Source organism: Mesoplodon mirus (genome assembly GCF_964341445.2).
Source record: "Mesoplodon mirus genome assembly, chromosome: 1".
Lineage (NCBI taxonomy): Eukaryota > Metazoa > Chordata > Mammalia > Artiodactyla > Ziphiidae > Mesoplodon > Mesoplodon mirus.
In genome coordinates, this window is record NC_138976.1 from 62913872 (window position 1) to 62933959 (window position 20088).

Genomic DNA, 20088 nt, shown 5'->3' on the forward strand with positions numbered 1-20088 from the left:
GTTCATTGCACCACTATTTACAATAGCCAGGACATGGAAGCAACCTTAGTGTCCATTAATAGATGAATGAGTAAAGAAGATGTGGCACATATATACAATGGAATATTACTCAGCCATAAAAGGAAACGAAATTGAGTTATTTGTAGTGAGGTGAATGGACCTAGAGTCTGTCATACAGAGTGAAGCAAGTCAGAAAGATTAAAACAAATACCGTATGCTAACACATATATATGGAATCTAAAAAAAAAAAAAGGTTCTGACAACCCTAGCAGCAGGACAGGAATAAAGACGCAGACGCAGAGAATGGACTTGAGGACACGGGGAGGGGGAAGGGTAAGCTGGGACGAGGTGAGGGAATGGCACTGACATATATACACTACCAAATGTAAAATAGATAGCTAGTGGGAAGCAGCTGCATCACACAGGGAGATCAGCTCGGTGCTTTTTGACCACCTAGAGGGGTGGGATTCGGAGGGTGGGAGGGAGACGCAACAGGGAGGGAATATCGGGATATATGTATACATATACCTGATTCACTTTGTTATACAACAGAAAGTAACCCACCATTGTAAAGCAGTTATACTCCAATAAAGATGTTTAAAAAACGGTAAGTTGTATGTTATAGGAAATATTTCTGAATAAAAAACGCTAGTAAAAATCACCACATAAAAATGTATTTTAGAAAGCTATAAGTGTGTTGATGTATTATAGCTGTGTGTTTACCTAATTCATCCAAGATACTTCTTCCAGTCTTTGTCCCAAGTCTCTCTCAGGTTTTTTATTTGCTAATACAGTTGGTTAAGGGAAAGAAGATACTGATTTGACATATTTTAAAATTTAAGGTACTGCTTTATTGATCTTCCTCCTCTTTCCCGCTATTAATCATGGGACAACAGTTACTGATGGCGGAGTGTGTCTGGATGTCTGTAATATCCAGAATGCCATGATTTTCTTAAAATTAATTTTATAAGTCTTCAGAAAGGATTGTGCAGGAAATGAATAGACTATCCTCATAACCTACACATACAACTGTTCATTTTGAACAGTTTTTATGGGTCTTATATTCTGCTAGGCAATAAAATTTAGTTTATCCTAAGACAGAAAGGAACAAAAATCAACCAACACTTCCATTAAAGACCTTATGGTAACCTGCAATACTTTTTCCAAGCAATGAAGTATGAGTTCACCTTTCACTTCTATCCCCATCTGTATTTTTGCTTCCTACAGGTAACCACTGCCAACTTATCCTACAGAAGAAAAATGGAAAACGATACACTGTCCTAAAACTAGTCAAAAAGGAAGCTGCAGTGGCTATGTTATCAGAAAATTTTAGAGCAAAGAGTATTTACCAAGGATAAATAAGGTTATTTTATAATTTAAAGGAGCCAGTACATCAACAAAACATAATAATCCTAAATAGCCATGCAGGTAATAACAAAATTTAAAAATAGAGGTGTAAGGAGACATAGACAAATCTCTATAAAGGGTGTGTGTGTGTGTGGGTAATGCACAGCACTTGGAAGAGAGTGACAACTTCAAGCAGTTTTGTCCTCACCAGTAAGCAGGGAAGGAGGAGCTGGGGAGTAAGACAGTTGGGGTTTTAATGTTGCATATTACCGGTAAGAACTTTCCCATGTATTAGGATATTTTGTTGAATGTAGAAATGTTTCCATTTGTTGGAAAAATCCAGAAGACTGATTTCTTTATTTTTAAAACCTCAATATGCTTTGCTTTCAGGCATGATTTATGATACACTAATCTCCTTGTAAAGAGAGACAAGTTAGGGGATAGTTTTTCCCCTGACAGAAAGGATTGTTTATTTTGCTAAAGGATTGTTTGTTGCTAAGGACTTGGATGATAGTTATTTTCTAAGAATGGCTCTGCAGTGCGCCCATATTTTCAAAATTCCCTTTTACATACAGAAGTAACAAACTTGCTGCATATACTGAGTGTTCATCAGGCCTCCAAATGAACATGTAAATGGTGCTAGATGGAGAAGAAGGTGGTTTGGGGTGTACAGGAGTCAGGGAAGATTCAGACTGGAAGCTGAAGGACAGAGAAAGCCAGCTGAGACTGGCTCCCAGTAAATCACCTTGCCTACAGATTTCCCACCCAGCAGAATCCTTAGGTCATTTTGGTGACTAGCTGTGAATAACAGGCTTCTAAGAGTTTCAGATTAGAATCAAGAGTCACATTTGAACTTTTGCAAATGTGACTAAGGTGTGCCCAATTTTATAGCAAACTTGGACCCAGGGTCAGGTACACAATAGAAGGCAAGACTTACTGGAAGGTTCTGCTTTGCTTTTGCATTTTATTGTCATAATTTTTCAGTTTGTCTTATACCACCTTGTTACTTAATTCCCACACCTTGGAGGGGAAAATGTGTAATATTTTAATATTTATGTTACAGATACTTAGCATTATGTTTCTGCATAGGTGTTGCCAAGATAGCAAAGCCAACCTTTATTTATAGAGGGTAGAAAATATAAATCTGTCTAAAATCTTTCGTGAAATAAAGGTCTTAATATTTCCAGAGTTGATTTTGGTGCCTACTCTTGGAGAGGCTTAGAGAAGAGTTGTCAATACAGTGTGCCATTGTTTTAGGTTTCCTATCCACGACTTGCTTTTTTCCCCAACTTCCCTCTCTTTTGGCAACTTCTCCTCACATTCTGTCCTACATTTGGCCCCGAGACAGTTGAAAGCTTTGCAAGTTGATTTTCCATTCCCATCTGAATTTTAGCTTAGCCGTGGAACTGTTTTCCATGTGTTTTTAATCATTTGTCCATGTGTTATGAGCTTATAGGGACAATATGTTTCCCCCAATCTGCCTGCATTGTATAAGCAGAAACTGGCAAGGTGGCCAGTGGGGGAACAGTTTTCAGAAGTTGCCCCCTACATTCATTTCTGTTGGTGATACACCATCCCCATCTTCCAACTGGAGGGAAACAATTTACAAGCTGCATAAAGTTAACTAACACAGAGTCCATTGGCCTGAGCTGCCTTTGTTCAAAGTATAATTATCTTTCAGAAGAGATTTGCCTGGGAACCGTGGCTGGTATGACAAAGTTCAAAGACCTACTCTGAGACTGTGGCCAGGCTGGGAAATAAAGTTTTATTCTGAGTCTTCCGAGATTCAGTGGAAATTTGATTTTAAAATAGGGTCTAAACACAGAGAATTAAAGATAAGTTCTCCAGGACAAAGAGATACCTCTTAGAAAGTAAAGCACAACAAGGACCCATGTCAGAAGTTGCTGTCCAAAATTTTTACTGGATTTGGTATGTTAAAGCAAACATTCATTAAAAAAAAAAAAAGCAAACATTCATTAACTTAAGTGTAGAGCAAGGAGCCAGGAACAGGAAAGAAACAAAAATACATTAAGCAAAATCCCTGTTCTCAAAGTCTGTGTCAGACTGCTGTCAATGCAGTCTCCAGCAAACACAGACCTTGCCTCCAAGGAGCCTTCTCCCCCGGTTGGGAAGACACACATGCATCCAAATTAAGTCAATGCTGAGGAATTGCTAAATGGCAGAGTAAAGAAGGGACTTGGCTTCTGGAGCCCCAAATAAATCCTGGTGTTATGGGAGAGGTGACTCCCTGTAAATCCTCTACTCCCCAGAAAGCTGGCTGGATGGCAGGTCTGCTCTTGGAGGTTAAAATTTCAGGTTTCTCATAGCTCTTTTGCCTACTCTGACCTCCCTATCTTTCTCCATTGTATTTAGGACCAAATTCATGAGAAGTGAGTTTAATGTTGAAGAGAGTTCCAATAGCTACACAGAGGCATGGGTGGTCCTGGGAAGAAAGATTTAAAGAAGGGCTGCAGCAAAAAGCTAGACTTCGGTGGGTTGATACGTCAGTGGAGGTCAGAAAGTAGAGTTTGGGTTTGGACAATTCTTTCCAAAGTTTGCCTGGGAAGGCAGAAGACAATACTGAAGAAAAGAACCTGGAAACCTTTATGAAATCAAAGAGACATTTTAAAAACTTGAAAACAAGCACACACTATATAAATGCTAATAAGAGGCAGCCAGTGGAGTGAAGGGAGTTTGATGATATGGGACGAGACTATTAATAAAGTAGGTTGGAAAGGGTGGGTTTCAAGAGCAGAGTGGAAAAGAGGAATGAATTGTTGTGGTTTGACGATCAAGTCAAAGGAAACGCTCCCATCTGATGGCTTCTATCCTCTGTGGAAGAAGGGGTGGGTTCATTTGCTGAAAATGTTGAAAGAGGCAGAGCAGTCAAAGGTTTGAGATTATCAGAGAAGATTTTTCAATAATCTACCTGGAAAATGAAGAGAGAGTTGACTAGAGTCATACAAAAGACTGCTGGGCAGAAATGAGCGTTCAGTTAAGATGGGAAATAATTTATATGGAATGAATTTTCGCCATTTTGTAATTGTCTCTGCAGCATTCCATAGCCCAGAAGTGGTCCAGGAAAGAGGGACAGCTGGGTGTTTCCAGGGTTGGAATTTTACTAGATCATGCAAGAGAAAGAAAAAGGGACAAGGAAGTTGGGAATATTGCAAAAATTTGAAGTGATGGGCCATGGATACGAGCTGGATAGGGAAGGAAGTGAAGACCGGAGGATTTATATTCATTCATTCACAAATATTTTTAGCATCTATTACACAGAAGGAACTATTTTAGGGCCTGAGATGGTGACTAAGAAAGGCAGAGCCCCTACTGTCATGGACTTTAAAATCTAAAGTGGAGACAAATGTTAAACAAATGTTCATATAAGTAATTATTTAACTGCAATTGTGGTAGCGCTATTATAAGGATAAAGCAGAAAACAGATGCTGTGGAAACAACTGAGAGAACGGAAACAACAGAAGGTTGTCCTGAGAGAGCGGAATGTGAAATTTACAGTTTAGAGGTGGAGAAATTCCTGGGAGTAACAGGGGTCAGAATGTAAAGGTGATGGAGAGGCCAGGTGGAGTGGAATCATCAGATTTCAGCCAGGGTACTGAATAGGACATCATGTAATACTGATGGCATGTTATTGGTCAGACCCATCCATGTGGATCCTGAAATTTCCCAGGGTAATAACAGGATCTGGGGTGAAAAGAAAGGCAATGAGCCAGATGAGGAAAGCATGGCAGGTGGTATTTTTTCTGGCAAGGTTTAGGGACATGAAGTTAAGTGCCTAAGATCATGTGGCTTCATAAACTGTAAGGCCGGGCCAGATAAAGTTTTTCTGGCTTCAAATCTGGAGTTACTTCCACTTACATTACTCTTTCTGAGAGCAGCTTTCTGCATAATGAAAAATGATCCAGGTAAATTTTAATGATTAGGAAGAAGGAGCATGACAGATGCTTAGCATCAATGAAGGCATCCTGGACTAGCTATAAATAGAGGCTGTAGGCAGTGGGGGATGGATGGATGGTGGATGGTGGGGCACATAGTGAAGTCGCCTTGGCTGCCTTGGCCTACTTCTCAGATTTGTAGGAGCCCTCTATGCAATCTTGGTAAGTAGCTTATTTGTCAAATTTAGGTATTGTCCATGACTTGTGCATAGTAATAGATACATCCCCAGGTGCAAAAAGTAAAATGCTTCTTTACAGTGTGGGAGTGTTTTGGACAGAGAGCAGTAAGATCACTGAAACTGCTAACAGAATAATCTGACCTTAAAATGTAATGCTGAGATCAGTGCCGAAGAGTGGAAATGGGGAAATTTTATAATATGGTACACCATTTGGTATTTGTCCTTTTCTATTGTCTACATATTTTTTCTCTTTGAGTGATGTATTAGTTTGTTACGGCTGCCATAACAAAGTACTACAGACTTGGTGGCTTAAACAATAGAAATTTATTTTTTCACAGTTCTAGAGGCTGGAAGTCCAAAGTTAAGGTGTTGGTAAGGTTGTTTCCTTCTGAGGGCTCTCTTCTGGGAATGTAGACAGCCGTCTTCCCCTTATGTCTTTACATGGTCTTTCCTCTGTGTGTGTCTTTGTCTCAATCTCTTTTTCTTTTCTTTTTTTTTTTTTTTTGTGGTACGCGGGGCTCCCACCTTTGTGTCCTCTCCCGCTGCGGAGCACAGGCTCTGGACACGGCTCACGGGCCCAGCCGCTCCGCGACATGCGGGATCCTCCTGGACCAGAGCTCGAACTCGTGTCCCCTGCACCAGCAGGCGGACTCCCAACCACTGCGCCACCAGGGAAGCCCTCAATCTCTTTTTCTTATGAGGACATCAACCTTATTGGATGAAGCCCCACCCTAACGGCCTCATTTAAATTTAATTACCTCTCTAAAGGCCTTATCTTCAAATACAGTCACATCCTGAGGTACTGGGGGTTATGACATCAACATGTAAATTAGGGGGAAGACACAATTCAGCCCATAAGCGGTAACAATTTTAAACAATTGAATATAAATAAGTTGACAATACTGATGGCCTCCACAGCAGGACAAGAAGCCTGGGAGTTCAGAGGAAGACTTACTTTTTACCATACAATTTTTTTGTATAATCTCAATTTTGTTGCTACACCTATTTATTACCTAATCAAAAATAAAAGAAAAATTTTGCATGACATCTATTGCACTACCTGGTGCAATATTTATTTGCAAATGTTTATTGAATAAAATTAGCAGAAACACAGTGTGACAGTCCACCATGCCTTTGGGATTTGGATCTACCTGAAAGTCCCTGATTAGTACTAGGAATATTGTGTGCCTAGGTTTTCCTTGTGTAACTCATTTTGAATAAACTATACTCTCCCTCTAGATCGCAAACTTCATTAGGCCTGGACAAGGACACCCTCACTATTTTATCCTCAGGACCTAGCACAGAGTTGGCACTCAAATATATGCTGTATGAGTGAGTGTATCCATGAGTTCAATAAGTTAAGTAGCTTTGGGGAAGGAGGCCTTCCTAATGTTTTCTTTCCATAGAAAGTGGAAAGGAGGGGAGTGGAGAGGGAGAGAGAACTATGTTTTAAATAATTACTAAACTAAATCATGATAAAGGGTTTAAGGGGAAAGCGCGTACCCTAATTTGCTGTCTTCCTTGTCCTTTGGAAAAGAAGAGAAAGATTTTGCCTTCTTTTGAGTTCTTTTTAAATAATCTAAACTCCCATGGTCCTGTGGCTATTCTCTATTTTGAAAAGAGAGAGAGTTTTGAGGCAATGGCATGTACCCTAGACAGATTTCTTCCACAAAGCCATAGCCCAAATTCCCCTTTCTGTCTCTCAGTTTTAACTCTAATGCCTATCTCCTACCCCAACGCTGCCTCTCACCTTTTGTTGATTTAGGTCTGGGGTTTTTACAAAAGAATTGAGCTTCTCCATTTCCCCTTAGAGAGCACTGGACTGCTTTTAGCTCCTTTCTGAGAGTCTGTAAGAGGGACAGGAAAACATAGCTGTTACTGTTCTCTCACAGGCACACTGGGAGCTCCACCCAGTCCTGAAGACATCCTAGTGCCTAGGAAGCCAGGTCAAGTTGAACTCAGAGTTTAGATCATGCTGAGCATGAGTTGTAAATCGGAAAGAATGAAGGATGAGATTGGACCCTCTGGCTCGCACGAAGGCTTGAGATGGTCCCAGAAAGCAGATTTAGGCAGGCTTGGGCTCATGAAAGCTCAGGCCTGCCTTCCGCTATGGCATTTGGTACTAAGGACACCAGCAATTTGTGGTGCTCTCTCCACACAGCAGCTCCCTGCTGTGTCTGGAGACCCCCTCCACACCTATATCTCCATTTGGCTTCATCCAAATTGGGAGGTCACGGTATGCTTGTATGACTGAAGACCCACACCAAAATGTTTATGTTTTTAAGAGTAAACTATAATGTACCACATACACAGCTTTAGAACTGATGTAAGGACACAGTGGTGAAAGGAGAATGTCGTCTGCCCTTAACTGTAAAAGGCAGGGGTTGAAGATAGACTTCTGTACCATAGTACTCATCACAGAAGGCTTTACTTTGCTAGATTTACCCTTCAAGATATTTGCACATTTTCTCAACAGGAATGACAGAACAGCAAAAGGAAATGCTCCATGAGTAATTTTTAAATGACATTTATAAAGACCAAAATTAGTAACAGAAGAAGAGGGTTTTAGGACTAAGGAAAGGATAAATATGCATAACTGACATCCCTGCAGCTAATTTAATAAAGTTATAAAATGTGTGATACCACTAGGCTAGTTGAGGGCAGGAAGTAAGTTTTCATCATTTTCTATCATATTCTAGTATCTAATATGATGCTTGGCTCACAAAGTAAGTCTTCTACCAATTTTAATTCAAAAGAAATTATTTGAATTGTACCCTATGTTCAGAGACAAGCAACCTGAGACCCCAAGTAGAATTTCTGGAATAGTTTTCAGTCGGGGGAAAAACTGTGATTGATGACAATGGAACTTCAGGCATGAAAAAGTAAAGTCTAAAAGGAATCAGGAAACATATCATAGTTAGCTCCCACACCATATTTATAATTAAGTGGTCAGCTAATATAAATTATGTAATTTATATTTAGAGTGGCTAGCTCTGGAAGGCCTATTGCATTGGATGGCTGAGGGAAATTAAGAAACTCAAACAGCAGGCAATTTTTAAAAAACACTTTAAGAGAAATGGCAAATACTAATGTTCATTTAGTATGAATCAACTGTACCTTAAGTAAAACTAGCACAGGTTCTATGGGTACTTGGTACAAGTAAAATATATCTCTTCTGATAGATTTCTGGAAAAATGATGGTTCATTTAAAAATAATTCATTATTGTAGGTAAAAGGACTTGATGCTTTGTCTCACAGAAATCATGCCTGACTATTAAGAAGAACACTAGTGTCTGAAAAAAATATTCAAATGGATCACTTCTTGGAAAGAAAGATTAATTGGTACTGAAAAAGAGAGGGGCATGTTCCAGGCTTATGTGTGTTACTGAAAGCAAACAATATGATGATTAAATTAAAAGGGGAGAAATACAAGCAAGTACTGAGTCAATTCCCAATGGAAATACTGTTAGTGTAGAGGGTAGATTGAACTCAATTCTGGGGTTCCATTTTTGTGGATATGTTCCTTTCTCATACCCTCATCTGATTTATAATATTTTTGAATGATAGTCATCTAACAAATTTTCCTTTGATCCCTGAAGAGTCATGTTTGCCTTCATCTTTATTTAACCTGGTCATCAATTACTGCAGAATAAAGACGATGTGGATTCTGTAAGGTAAAGAATGGACCAGCCAGCTTCATGCCTAGAGCTATCAAACCTGGTTCTTAGAATCCACGTTCTCAAGTCTGGCTCTTTGTTTAGAGAAATTAAAAAAAAAAAAAAAAGTCAATACGGTGACTTGAGGGAAAGATACTTCCCCATCCTCAGTGAGGGCTAATGAGCTGTCAGTCTATTACTTAGGATCCTGTTGAGAAATTTGTGAACAATTGAAAAAGCTTATCTGATGATTGACCAGTTGTGAAATTTAGCACCAAGTATTTGATTCTTAAGGTGAGGGGATTACTTGGGAATTGTGAGTTTCCATGTGTGGAAAAGGAGAATATACTCCCTTTACTGTTACCATGCAAAAAATCAACAACCCTAACCACATCTCAGTAACAGGGCGTGTCCTCTGCTTCACGAACTCCACATCCCTCTACTTCTTCCTTTCCCTTTCTTACAACTTTTATATACTTCTTTGGCTGCTTCTCTCTCTCTCTCTCTCTCTCTCTCTCTCTCTCTCTCTCTGTGTGTGTGTGTGTGTGTGTGTGTGTGTGTGTGTGTGTAGAGCCTAACAGCCTGATCTTTGGCTAAATGTATACGTGAATTTTTATCTGATATACTTCTCTCTTTAAAACATGTCTGTTCTATCCCAGCACAAAGCAGATGCACCACAAATGTCACCTTACTCTGGTCCTTCTAACAACAGTGATGGGAAATCCGGGCAAAGAATGTGTTGTTTTCACTAATACTGCTCTTTAAATCTCAGACGATAAAGTGTCAGCTAATTACCCCCTGGGTCCTTGGCTTTCACTGAGGCCTTCTAAAATACACAAAACCAAAATGAAGGCAGGACACCATTAGCACTACATAATTCAAGCAAACAAGGAATGTGTTTACTCTGCCTGGCTACTGACCACCTGCCTTCCCATCCCACAAGGCAGGTATCTATATATAGCATCTCCTTGTTCACAGTCCTGCAGAGAGTGAACCTCTTTTGGGGCCTCACCATCTGTGAATCTGCAAGAAGCTTCGGCCCGGACAACATGCATCTTCTCTTCCTTCAGCTGCTGTTGCTCCTGACTCTAGGGAAAGCTGCAAGGCATGGGGATGGCTGCCAGAGTCAGAATTCTGTTTCTCTCTTGCTCCTAGAAAGGCATCGCAGAGAGCTCTCCTTGGGCAACCATGAGGAAGCTGAGGAGAAGCCAGATCTGTTTGTGGCAGTGCCACACTTAATAGGTGACAGCACTGCAGGGGAAGGCCAGAGGCAGAGAGAAAAGATGCTGTCCAGGTTTGGGAGATTCTGGAAGAAGCCTGAGAGAGAGCTGCACCCACCCCAGGGCTCAGTCAGTGAGCAATTCTTCCCTGGGACCCAGGGTCTCACTCAGCCAAAGGAGGGGATGCCAATGGAGAAATCTCCTCTTCGGGAAGAAGCCAAGAAATTCTGGCACCATTTCATGTTCAGAATGAGTCCAGCTTCTCAGGGGATCATCCTGCCCATCAAAAGCCATGAAGTGCATCGGGAGACCTGTAGGACAGTGCCCTTCAGCCAGGTATTTGCTCTGGGTGGGGAAGGGGATCCAGGTTTTCAGGAGGGGGTGGACAGCTGGGACAGGTGGAAAGTAGGGGACGAATGTGCCAGGAGCCTGAGTCTCACCTCATTCCCAGATTTGGTCCTTGGGCCTTCATCAGTGGATTTTGAAAAGTATGATCATACTCCCTAAATTTCCTTCCAACCTTGGAAATGCTACAAGAATGGTATGATGGTACTGCTAATAATAGTAATCATTCATATTGATGGCATAGAGCTTTGTTTTATGGGGTTTTATTTACTTATTTTTACATCGGGGTGGTCTTATCTGGAGAGATAATTGACTGTACCCCCAGTTAGGAAATTGGGAATTTAGAGCAATCACTAGAACTTCTCTCTAGCTACATCTCTACACTCTATTAGGATATGGATGAGCAGGTGGATTCCATCTGTAGGTAAGATGGGATACGTTGGACCCCTCCCCAAACATGCATGTATGATGGTCTTAACCCCTATATTTCACACCTAACTACTTCATAGGTCTATAAAATATGTTGAGGTTGTCAGGCAGAAGTTGCCATATTACTTCTAGCATTACTATCACAAAAATGATTTAATTTAATGTATTTTCTCGTAAGCTTTCAAAAAGTAATCTTGATGTGAAATCACATTTCCTCCTCTTAGAAACGCCTGTTTCCCAGTTCACGTTGTGTTGGCTGATTTGCAGTTATTATGATTGATTCCACACTATTAAGACAAAGGAGCGTTCTACTATCTACTGCCTCCAGTCAGTCCTGGCAAAGCCCACACTCCAAACGTTAAATTAAAACTGAGAAATTGCATCAGGTCCTTAAACACAAAGATACTTAACCAAAAGCAGTGCAGGATAGAGTAAAATTTTACAGTCCAGTAAAGCTACACAATTAAGCAGGCAGTATTATAAGGTAATTGACTGTGCAAGGCAGTTAAGTATTCTGAAAAGGCAAGGATATGTAGCAACAACAAGTCAATGATCAAATAATAATGACTGCTTTGTTGGCCCATGTATAATTAGAAAATTGCTCCTAAGCATTGGGCAATCAAATTCCCTTTGAACTCTTATTTTGAATTCTATCACTAATTAAATTAAAAATAAGGTGTTTGGCTCATATATTTTGAAGGACACATAAAGCTAAGTGTATGGGGTTATGGGAGACGCAAAGATGATATCATGCATGATGACTTAGAGGCACAGGTGCTGCAACTTTGCTCCATGCAACTTAATAGATTTGAATGTACTATAAGCACTGTAAAATAGGACAGAATTAAACTCTGGATGTTCTGATCTATTCTATGAGCAATTGAGCAAACATGTATTGAGAAGTTATTCTGTACACTGCACTGTGAAGAGTAGAAGGGTAAGGCACATTACTTATAAGAAGCTAGCCGTTAGAATTTTCAGACAGGTAACACCCAATTAGACAAAATTTCTTAGAGTTTGGCATTTAAGTGCAGAGTAAAATATTTTCATATTACCTTAGTTATTTCCTACAGGCTAATTTATTAATGTATCCAATAAAAAAATTTAGTTAAGGTAGCTCCATGCTCTTAAGATACCATAACTTGATTATTGCAAACTGTATCCAACATTGGAAAGATTTTTAAATCTTTTTATTTATTTTTTGGCCACTGCACTGCACGTGGGATCTTAGTTCCCTGACCAGGGATCGAACCTGTGCCCCCTGTAGTGGGAGTGCGAAGTCTTAACCACTGGACTGCCAGGGAAGTCCCTGGAAAGACTTTTAAATTTTAGTCTAAGTTATCCTCGCGTACAGTCTATAGCTTTGGCATCATGTATGGTAAAGAAATGACTCAAGATAATTTAATGGAGATGTGTTTGCCTTTTAGACTATCACCCATGAAGACTGTGAGAAAGTGGTTGTACAGAACAACCTTTGCTTTGGAAAATGCGGGTCTGTTCGTTTTCCGGAAGCTGCGCAGCACCCCTACCCCTTCTGCTCCCACTGCCTGCCTGCCAAGTTCACCACAATGCACTTGCAGCTCAACTGCACTGGCCTGGCCCCCGTGGTCAAGCTGGTGATGCTGGTGGAGGAGTGTCAGTGCAAGGTGAAGACAGAGCAACAGCATGGCCACCCTGAACAGGCTGGCTTTCAGGCAGAATTTCACGTCCAGGATCCCTTTATCCCAGGATTCTCAACATAAAAAAAAGCCATCCCACTATTATCAGCAAAGTTGCTGATTATTCAGTCTGAAATGTTAAGTGGGTATGTAATATTTTAAGAGAAATGTGGTTTACAAAGTAAGAACGATTTAGAGGTCGTGGCATTCATCTAGTTATCGGTGCACATTTGGGATCTGGTCTTGACTCTGCCGCTCGCTAACTGGCTGTAGGATGTTAACAAGTTGCAAAAGCTTTCTCCCCCTTAAAGTTTTCATCTATAAAGGAGGGACTTGAACTAGATGATTGCTAAGGTCCTTTCCGCTACTAATATTACATGATCTATTGTCTACAAGTTTTGGTAAAAGCCTTCCATCTGAAGAAGGAAAAGAAACTAGACCATACAAATGGGTTTCTTTAATAGCTTATCAAAGCATTAGCAGAAAACTATATGTATATATTTATACATATATGTATATATCATGTATATATACATATCTGTATGGTATTTGTAGAAAGGATTCCTCATACTTATAGCTGCCTTTGCCCTCAGGCCATGTTTTATTTGACTTCTATCAGATGATTAAGTAGTTCCATAGATAGAAGGAGTAACTTGTTTGGTTGCCTCCTTATTTTTGATACTCCCCATATAAAATTCTTGATGTCAGATCTCCAGCTTTGAAGAAGGAACATTGACGTTACTTTTAGTGGTTTACATAGGGATAAGGAACAATCATCAGTAGCCAAACTATACTTAAATTATGGGGAAGGAAAAATATATGACCAGTACCAGGTTTAAAGGTTAATCCAGAAATGCTAATGCAAGTGACCAAGGAATTCCAGTAGATGTCAAATTAAATAAACTGCAAATGATTTAAAATTTAAAAAACGATTTACAGGTGAAATCCTTATCCACATGCATTTTGGATTAGGTAGTTTAGTAAGGGTTCTGTGTTTGGATGACTGTGTTTTTGCTACTGTATAAAAACTCCGTACTAGAAATTTTATTTGCCAATGTCGCAGTTGCAAATTCTGAAAATATTCCAAATATTTTAACGTATTAAATTTTAGAGTATGAAGCATTCTGGGAAATGTTGTGGCATTCAATTGTCTTATATTTTGTCCTTATCTGTTTTGCCTGTCCCATAATTTAAAGACACTATTGGAAAATTACCTAGTAAGAGCATTTCTGAAATGGCTTCATAGGCTAATGACACTGGTCCAAGTGTTTCTTTTAACACTGCAAACAGCTTTCTGTTAAGGTCCTTCAATCACTGTCTTTTAGTCATTACATTTCTCCTGTCTGTATTTATTTGTATGAAAAATGTGCAGAACTGGCTTTCCTTACCCATATTTCTTTTTCTAAAATCATTCTCTAAAAATTCATCTTAAAAATAATTTTATTTGAATCCCTTTACTTTCAGAATATACAAAAAGTATTTCTCAGAATAATTGTTGTTTAAAAGAAATTAATGCCTATTTAAATTCTATTCCTCTTTAATCACACCATTTAACCTTGTGTTCTGAAGAAATGAATGCATTTATATTTAGTGTATATTCTACAACACATCAAAGCAACAAGATACGTGCTACACATATACACATGTGGCATTTACATCAGAATATATCATACCCTTCGGTGGTCAAAGACAACCTAATTGGCCAAGGTATGGTCATGAGGATAAAACTGTTAAGCATTAATGATATCCCAGCTGGTCAATATATTTTGGTGCCAAAAGCTATTGAGCAGCTGTCTAGCTTGCAGTTGCCTAACCCTGATTATGTAAACCCTTCTCTGCCAATTGGACTATCCTTCTCCTCCTTACACACTTGCAAATCCCTTTTATCTATCCTTGCAAATAGACTCTCCAGCCCAAGCCCCAAACAATCATCAGTTTTATTCAAACTCTGCTCTGCCCTTCCCTCATGTGTGAATTCAAGATGAAGTAGCTGATGGTTGTTATCAGAGGTCACATTCAAAGAGTAGCAGCATGAACCTCACAAAATTGTCCATATTCAATGATTTTTATTTAAAAAAAAGGCAATTTCTAACTGTTCAACATAATACATGGTAGCATAAGAAACTGAGAGGAAACACACAAATATTGAACAATCTATTAAGTGCCAGATACTACGCTGTGTCTTTTATATATATATTATATAATTTATGTCATACATAAATACATAAATTATACAATGCTCACAAGAAGCAAATGAGGTAATGGGACTTCCCTGGTGGGGCAGTTGATAAGACTCCACGCTCCCAATGCAGGGGGTTGGGTTCGATCCCTGGTCAGGGAACTAGATCCCACATGCATGCTGCAACTAAGACTTCTCATGCCACAACTAAGGAGCTGGCAAGCCACAACTAAGGAGCCCTGGAGCCACAACTAAGGAGCCTGCCTGCTGCAACTAAGGAGCCCATGTACTGCAACTAAGGAGCCGGTGAACCACAACTAAGGAGCCTGCGAGCCTCAACTAAGACCCAGTGCAAAAAAAAAAAAAAAAAAAAAGAATCAAATGCTGTAAGTAAATACCCTATTTTATAGGAGAGGAAAACAAGCCTTAAAATGTTAAGCAACTTGCCTGAGATCATGTGAGGCATATTTTCTATTTGTATTAAAATATTTACCTATTTGTTGTTCGTCAATTTACATTTAACTCTTCTAGGTCTCTTGCCTATTGGCCTCAAAGCTAATTTTTTTTTTACCTCTGGTCTAGCCCTCATGTTTGATGGGGCAGTGATGTTATCTCTTGAAAGAGAAATCGTCCCTAGGTCAGGTTCTCAGCCAAGCATCGCCCTTATCAGCAAGCCCCCTTATCAAGCTTGGTCTCATTTTCCTCCTGTATAAAATAAGGCTGGTAATAATTACTTCAGAATTACTGTGATGATCAAGTATAGGTAACAGCACATCAGAGAGCTTTAGATCCTGTAAAGCTAGGATAAATTCACTCTTCTCTATTCAGACCTTTAAAAAAATTGTTTTGAGAAATTTAAAAGATAGAGAAAAGTACAAAAAGCAATATAACAGACACTCAAATTCTCACCACCAGAATAGTTAATGTTTGTCATCTCGTGCTTCTTGTCTATTTTCTTAAAGAAATAAACCATTTCTCATGTAAGTAAAGTCTCCTTTAACTACCGTGCTGAGTTCTATCCTCCAAGACTCTGACCACTCAATACTTACCCCACCCTCAAAGATTCTTGTTTACACTTCCAATACCTTTTATATTTTTGCAAAGGTACATAAACATCCGTAGATAATACATAGTATTATTTTTGTGAATGTGTTCCTTTATTTGGCAGGTATTTATTTGTCCACCAGCTTTGTGCAATATATAGCTCTAGGTGTATAGTTGTGTCTATAGCAAGGAAACAAGTCACACAAGGTCCCTGGTCCTATACAGTTCACATTCTGGTGGGAGGAGACAAGAAATTTGAAAATCAATCAATTCATCAATCAATCAGCTGAAAAGGAAAAATATCAGATGGTTGTAAGTGATATGCAAAGAATGAAAATAGAGGAGTGTGCTAGAAATTAGTTACCTTAGACTGAATAGTTTCTGAAAGGGTGACAATAAAGCCGAGTTTTTAATTACAAGCATGATATTCTATATAAATTGCTCTATGGTTACTCTTCTCTCCATATAGGATTCTGGTTTGTTTTTACAAAAGATTTTAGAGCTGTTTTTCCCATATATTTTATCTCTATTCTAGGAAGTTGGCATTAAGTATTCCCTACAGAAGGTGGTTAACTTAGCTTTGATAATTCATCAAAGCTATTGGTGTACATAGTCTCCTTAACCTGTCAATTTAATTCCTAATTAAGAATGTTATGTGTTCTCTGAATTTTTACTGATCATTTATTCTATACATGACACTATTCTGAGGACCCTCGGATAACCAAAGATAGATAAAACACATTTTCCCCTACCTTGTAGCTTATAATATAGTAGCAGAGATAATATATGCAAATTATAAAGCAATAATAGTGAGCAAGCCCTGTATATTATACATCTTTGTTATTCTTCCATTTCTAATATGTTTTATATTTTATATATTACATTATTGTAATGTATTATTAGATATATATATTTCTGTATATATTATAATATGTATTTATATATTCTGAGATTGATATATTTGCATGTATACATGAACATACACCTATGCCTACAATGTATAACTTTAATGTTTTGTAAGGAATAGAGGTTTATTACCTGTAAAGCTAAATAAATGAATTTTGGGAGATGCTCTTGAAAGTATAGGTAGGATATATAGCGTGGGGCACTTTGAAAGGCAGCCAACAGGTCTTAAGCATGTATTTGGTAGGCCATGGGGCGTTTTTGAAGGTTTTTGAGCAGATTAGATGGTAAGGATTTACAACAGTAGCTTCAGAGGGGCTCATGACCCACCTGAAGTGTGCACAAATATTGTGGATATGGACATACTTCAGGGGAGATCTCCAGAATTTTCCTCTGCTTCTACAAAATTTCCATGAGCCAAAAATTTTAACAGTCGGGCTGGTCAGTTGGAATGGAGAGAAAGCATGGAGGCCAGAAGAGCTGGAAGAAAACTTGGAAATCATGTGCACAAACCTCTTCTGCCTGAATCTCAAGAAAGTCAAATTTCCATGTCAGGAACAGAGGACAAGTTTTAAGTATACGTCAGTGGGTCCTCTTCACCTTGTTTAATCTACTGTTCACATTCAGGAGTTGGCAATGGTGAAGTGGGTGAGTAATAATACCTTGAGCAAAGGAATGGACTTTCCTGAAATACTAGTTTTCCAAAGCCAGGCCCCACTTATCCACCCACATATCTGGGAGAGAGCTCAGATTTTCATTTTATTGCCTTCCTCTCTCCTATTTTGTTTTGTTCCTCTTCCTTTCATCCAAAAGAAAGAATCACCAGTGACCCATCTCTGGGTGGGGACTTGGGTTAATGTTTCTCAAGGGAATGATCACAACTTCCTCTTGTCTACCAGCTAAGGGAAACACACCTATTTATGTTCAATATACAAAGAACAGGAGTTTCCAGTACATGCTTCTTTATAAGTCACAATTCCATTACTAAAGGAAACCTGCATCCTGCCCAAACCTCAGGCAAGAAATAGATAAATATTTAAATGGATACACAGATTTTACATCTTACAGCAGTTCAAGTAAGACACTAAAAGGATGCCTCCATCAGGGGCCCTGGGATCCATGGGATTTAGTCATCTTTGACCATTAAAAAAATAATATTCTGGAGCTTTTCAGGACCATGAGAACACAGTGTGAACCTATCATGGAAGGGGCTCCCGCATGTGCAGAGACTGAAAAAAGAGGCTTTATGTCCCTCACTCTCCTGTTCATTTGCAAAGGAGATCATGAGTCCTGGCATAGCTCTAAGGAAAATGGCAAAGCAGGTGGAATTTTCTTTGGTGTCTACTTTTCCTTCTTTCTGCCTCACCCTTGAGCTCCCTTCCCTCTCTCACCTTGATTTTAGGATATTCAAATTATCTACAATTGCCCAGGGTTCCTAATTCATGTCCATTCATCTGTGTAGCTCATCAGTGTATTCATCCAGTTAACATCTATTTAGAATGGATTAAGCATCAGGCACTGGGCTGACCCACTGGGGTACCAAGATGGCTCTGACAGCTTCCCGTCCATGAGGAGACAGAACTTACTGACTAGAGAGTTCGGCTTTCGTTGTCGAGGTAACTAGTTCTTAACCTTGGCTGTGTATTAGAATTATCCATGAGCATTTTAAATACAGAAATTCTGTTCTAATAGTTGGAGGTAGGGGTTGGGTACAGCAGGTAATAGTCGATATATTTTTTAAAGCTCCACTGGTGATTTTGCCACCAGGGCAGATAATGAGTAGGTGGGAGCCACTGCAGAATTCTGGTCACAGGAATTCTGAACACTTGCTCAGACTTCTTCTAGAACAAGAACATCATGCTGTTCTCCCAGACCTTCTTGATCCTCCTGTTGTTCTCCACCGAAACTCTCTTTTAAGTTCTTTAAATTTCATTTTCATGCAATTTATGAGTAACATTACTCTCGCCCAGTTAACTAAATGGCACTTTTTTGCCCACAGGAGATAGAAGTGTTTAATTGAGTTGATTTTTCTCCCCCAAATCATTTCCTCTTTTTCTCATGTACCTACTGCATGTATGCTTCCATGAGCACATAGCACTGTAATTCGATAACTCTCATATTTCAGTGTGCCTAAAACTTACTGTGGGTGCTCACAAGCAATGCGTTTTTCGTTTCACACCCAGGGCATCTGATTCACTGGCTCTGAGATATGTTTGGGAGTCTGCGTTTTTTCCACTTTTTCATTATGGAGGTTTTCAAACATACCAAAAAGTTGGAAAAAACAGATCCAAGAATACCTCCATAGCCTCCACCTTAATTCAACAATTGTTGTTTGCCATATTTGCTTTATCTCTCTGTTTGTATGAATGTGTGTATATGTGTGCTCACTACATACTTTTATAGTGTTGAACCATTCAAAAGTAAATCACAGATATCATGACATTTCACCCTTAATACTCCAGTATGCCTCTCCCCAGAATGAGGAAGTTTTCCTATGAACTAAAGATAATGATATCGTTATCACTCCTAAGGAAATTAGCAATATTTCCAACACGTTACCAAGTTATTTGCATTTTAACTGATGTCTCCTGGATCTAGCTCACTCTCTCAGGTATAGAGGTGGAAATTTCTGACTTTATGGTGGGCTAGTGGAGGAGATCCCAGGGCAGCAAGCAGGACTTATGAGACAACCCAAATAAGTCTTGAGTTAACTCTGAGTAGATTTCACAAATCAGGACAGACCAACGTCCCAGCTGGCCAGAAGACCCATTCCACTTGACACAAAGCCTATGAGAAGCCAGACAGGTCATACAACTCCTAGGGTGCACTCCCACACACTGGCTTGAACTCTAAGAAAGGTGAAATGTTGTTTCCTCCCTTGGGAAACTTCAAAGAAAATCCTCCTGCCCTTATGTTTAATATAGAAAGTTGGGTGGTGAGTGTACAAAAAGGTATCTACAATCATTAACTACAACCCTAGTTTAAGGGATAAGATTGGTTCCGTGGAAATGATGTTGAATGATTCTCTGCTGTGATTAAAGAGTTAAAATTGTGGTCCAGCGTCAGGCTTCAGGGGAGCTGTGAGGAACAGGGATGGTGGGAGTGGTAGCCTGACACTTTTGCATGCTCGCTAATATCGTCTCCATAAAGCAGCATCAACTTCTGCTGCTGCACA

General features: G+C 39.4%; 1 protein-coding gene across 1 annotated transcript; it reads left to right on the plus strand.

Annotated features, from left to right (window-relative positions):
* Positions 1-10028: 10028 nt before the first annotated feature.
* CER1 (cerberus 1, DAN family BMP antagonist) lies at positions 10029-12871 on the plus strand (the record flags this gene model as incomplete). The annotated part of the gene is made up of 2 exons (XM_082619022.1): positions 10029-10691; positions 12557-12871. 2 exons carry the CDS (start codon positions 10029-10031, stop codon positions 12869-12871), a joined length of 978 nt encoding a protein of 325 aa, XP_082475148.1.
* Positions 12872-20088: the final 7217 nt, after the last annotated feature.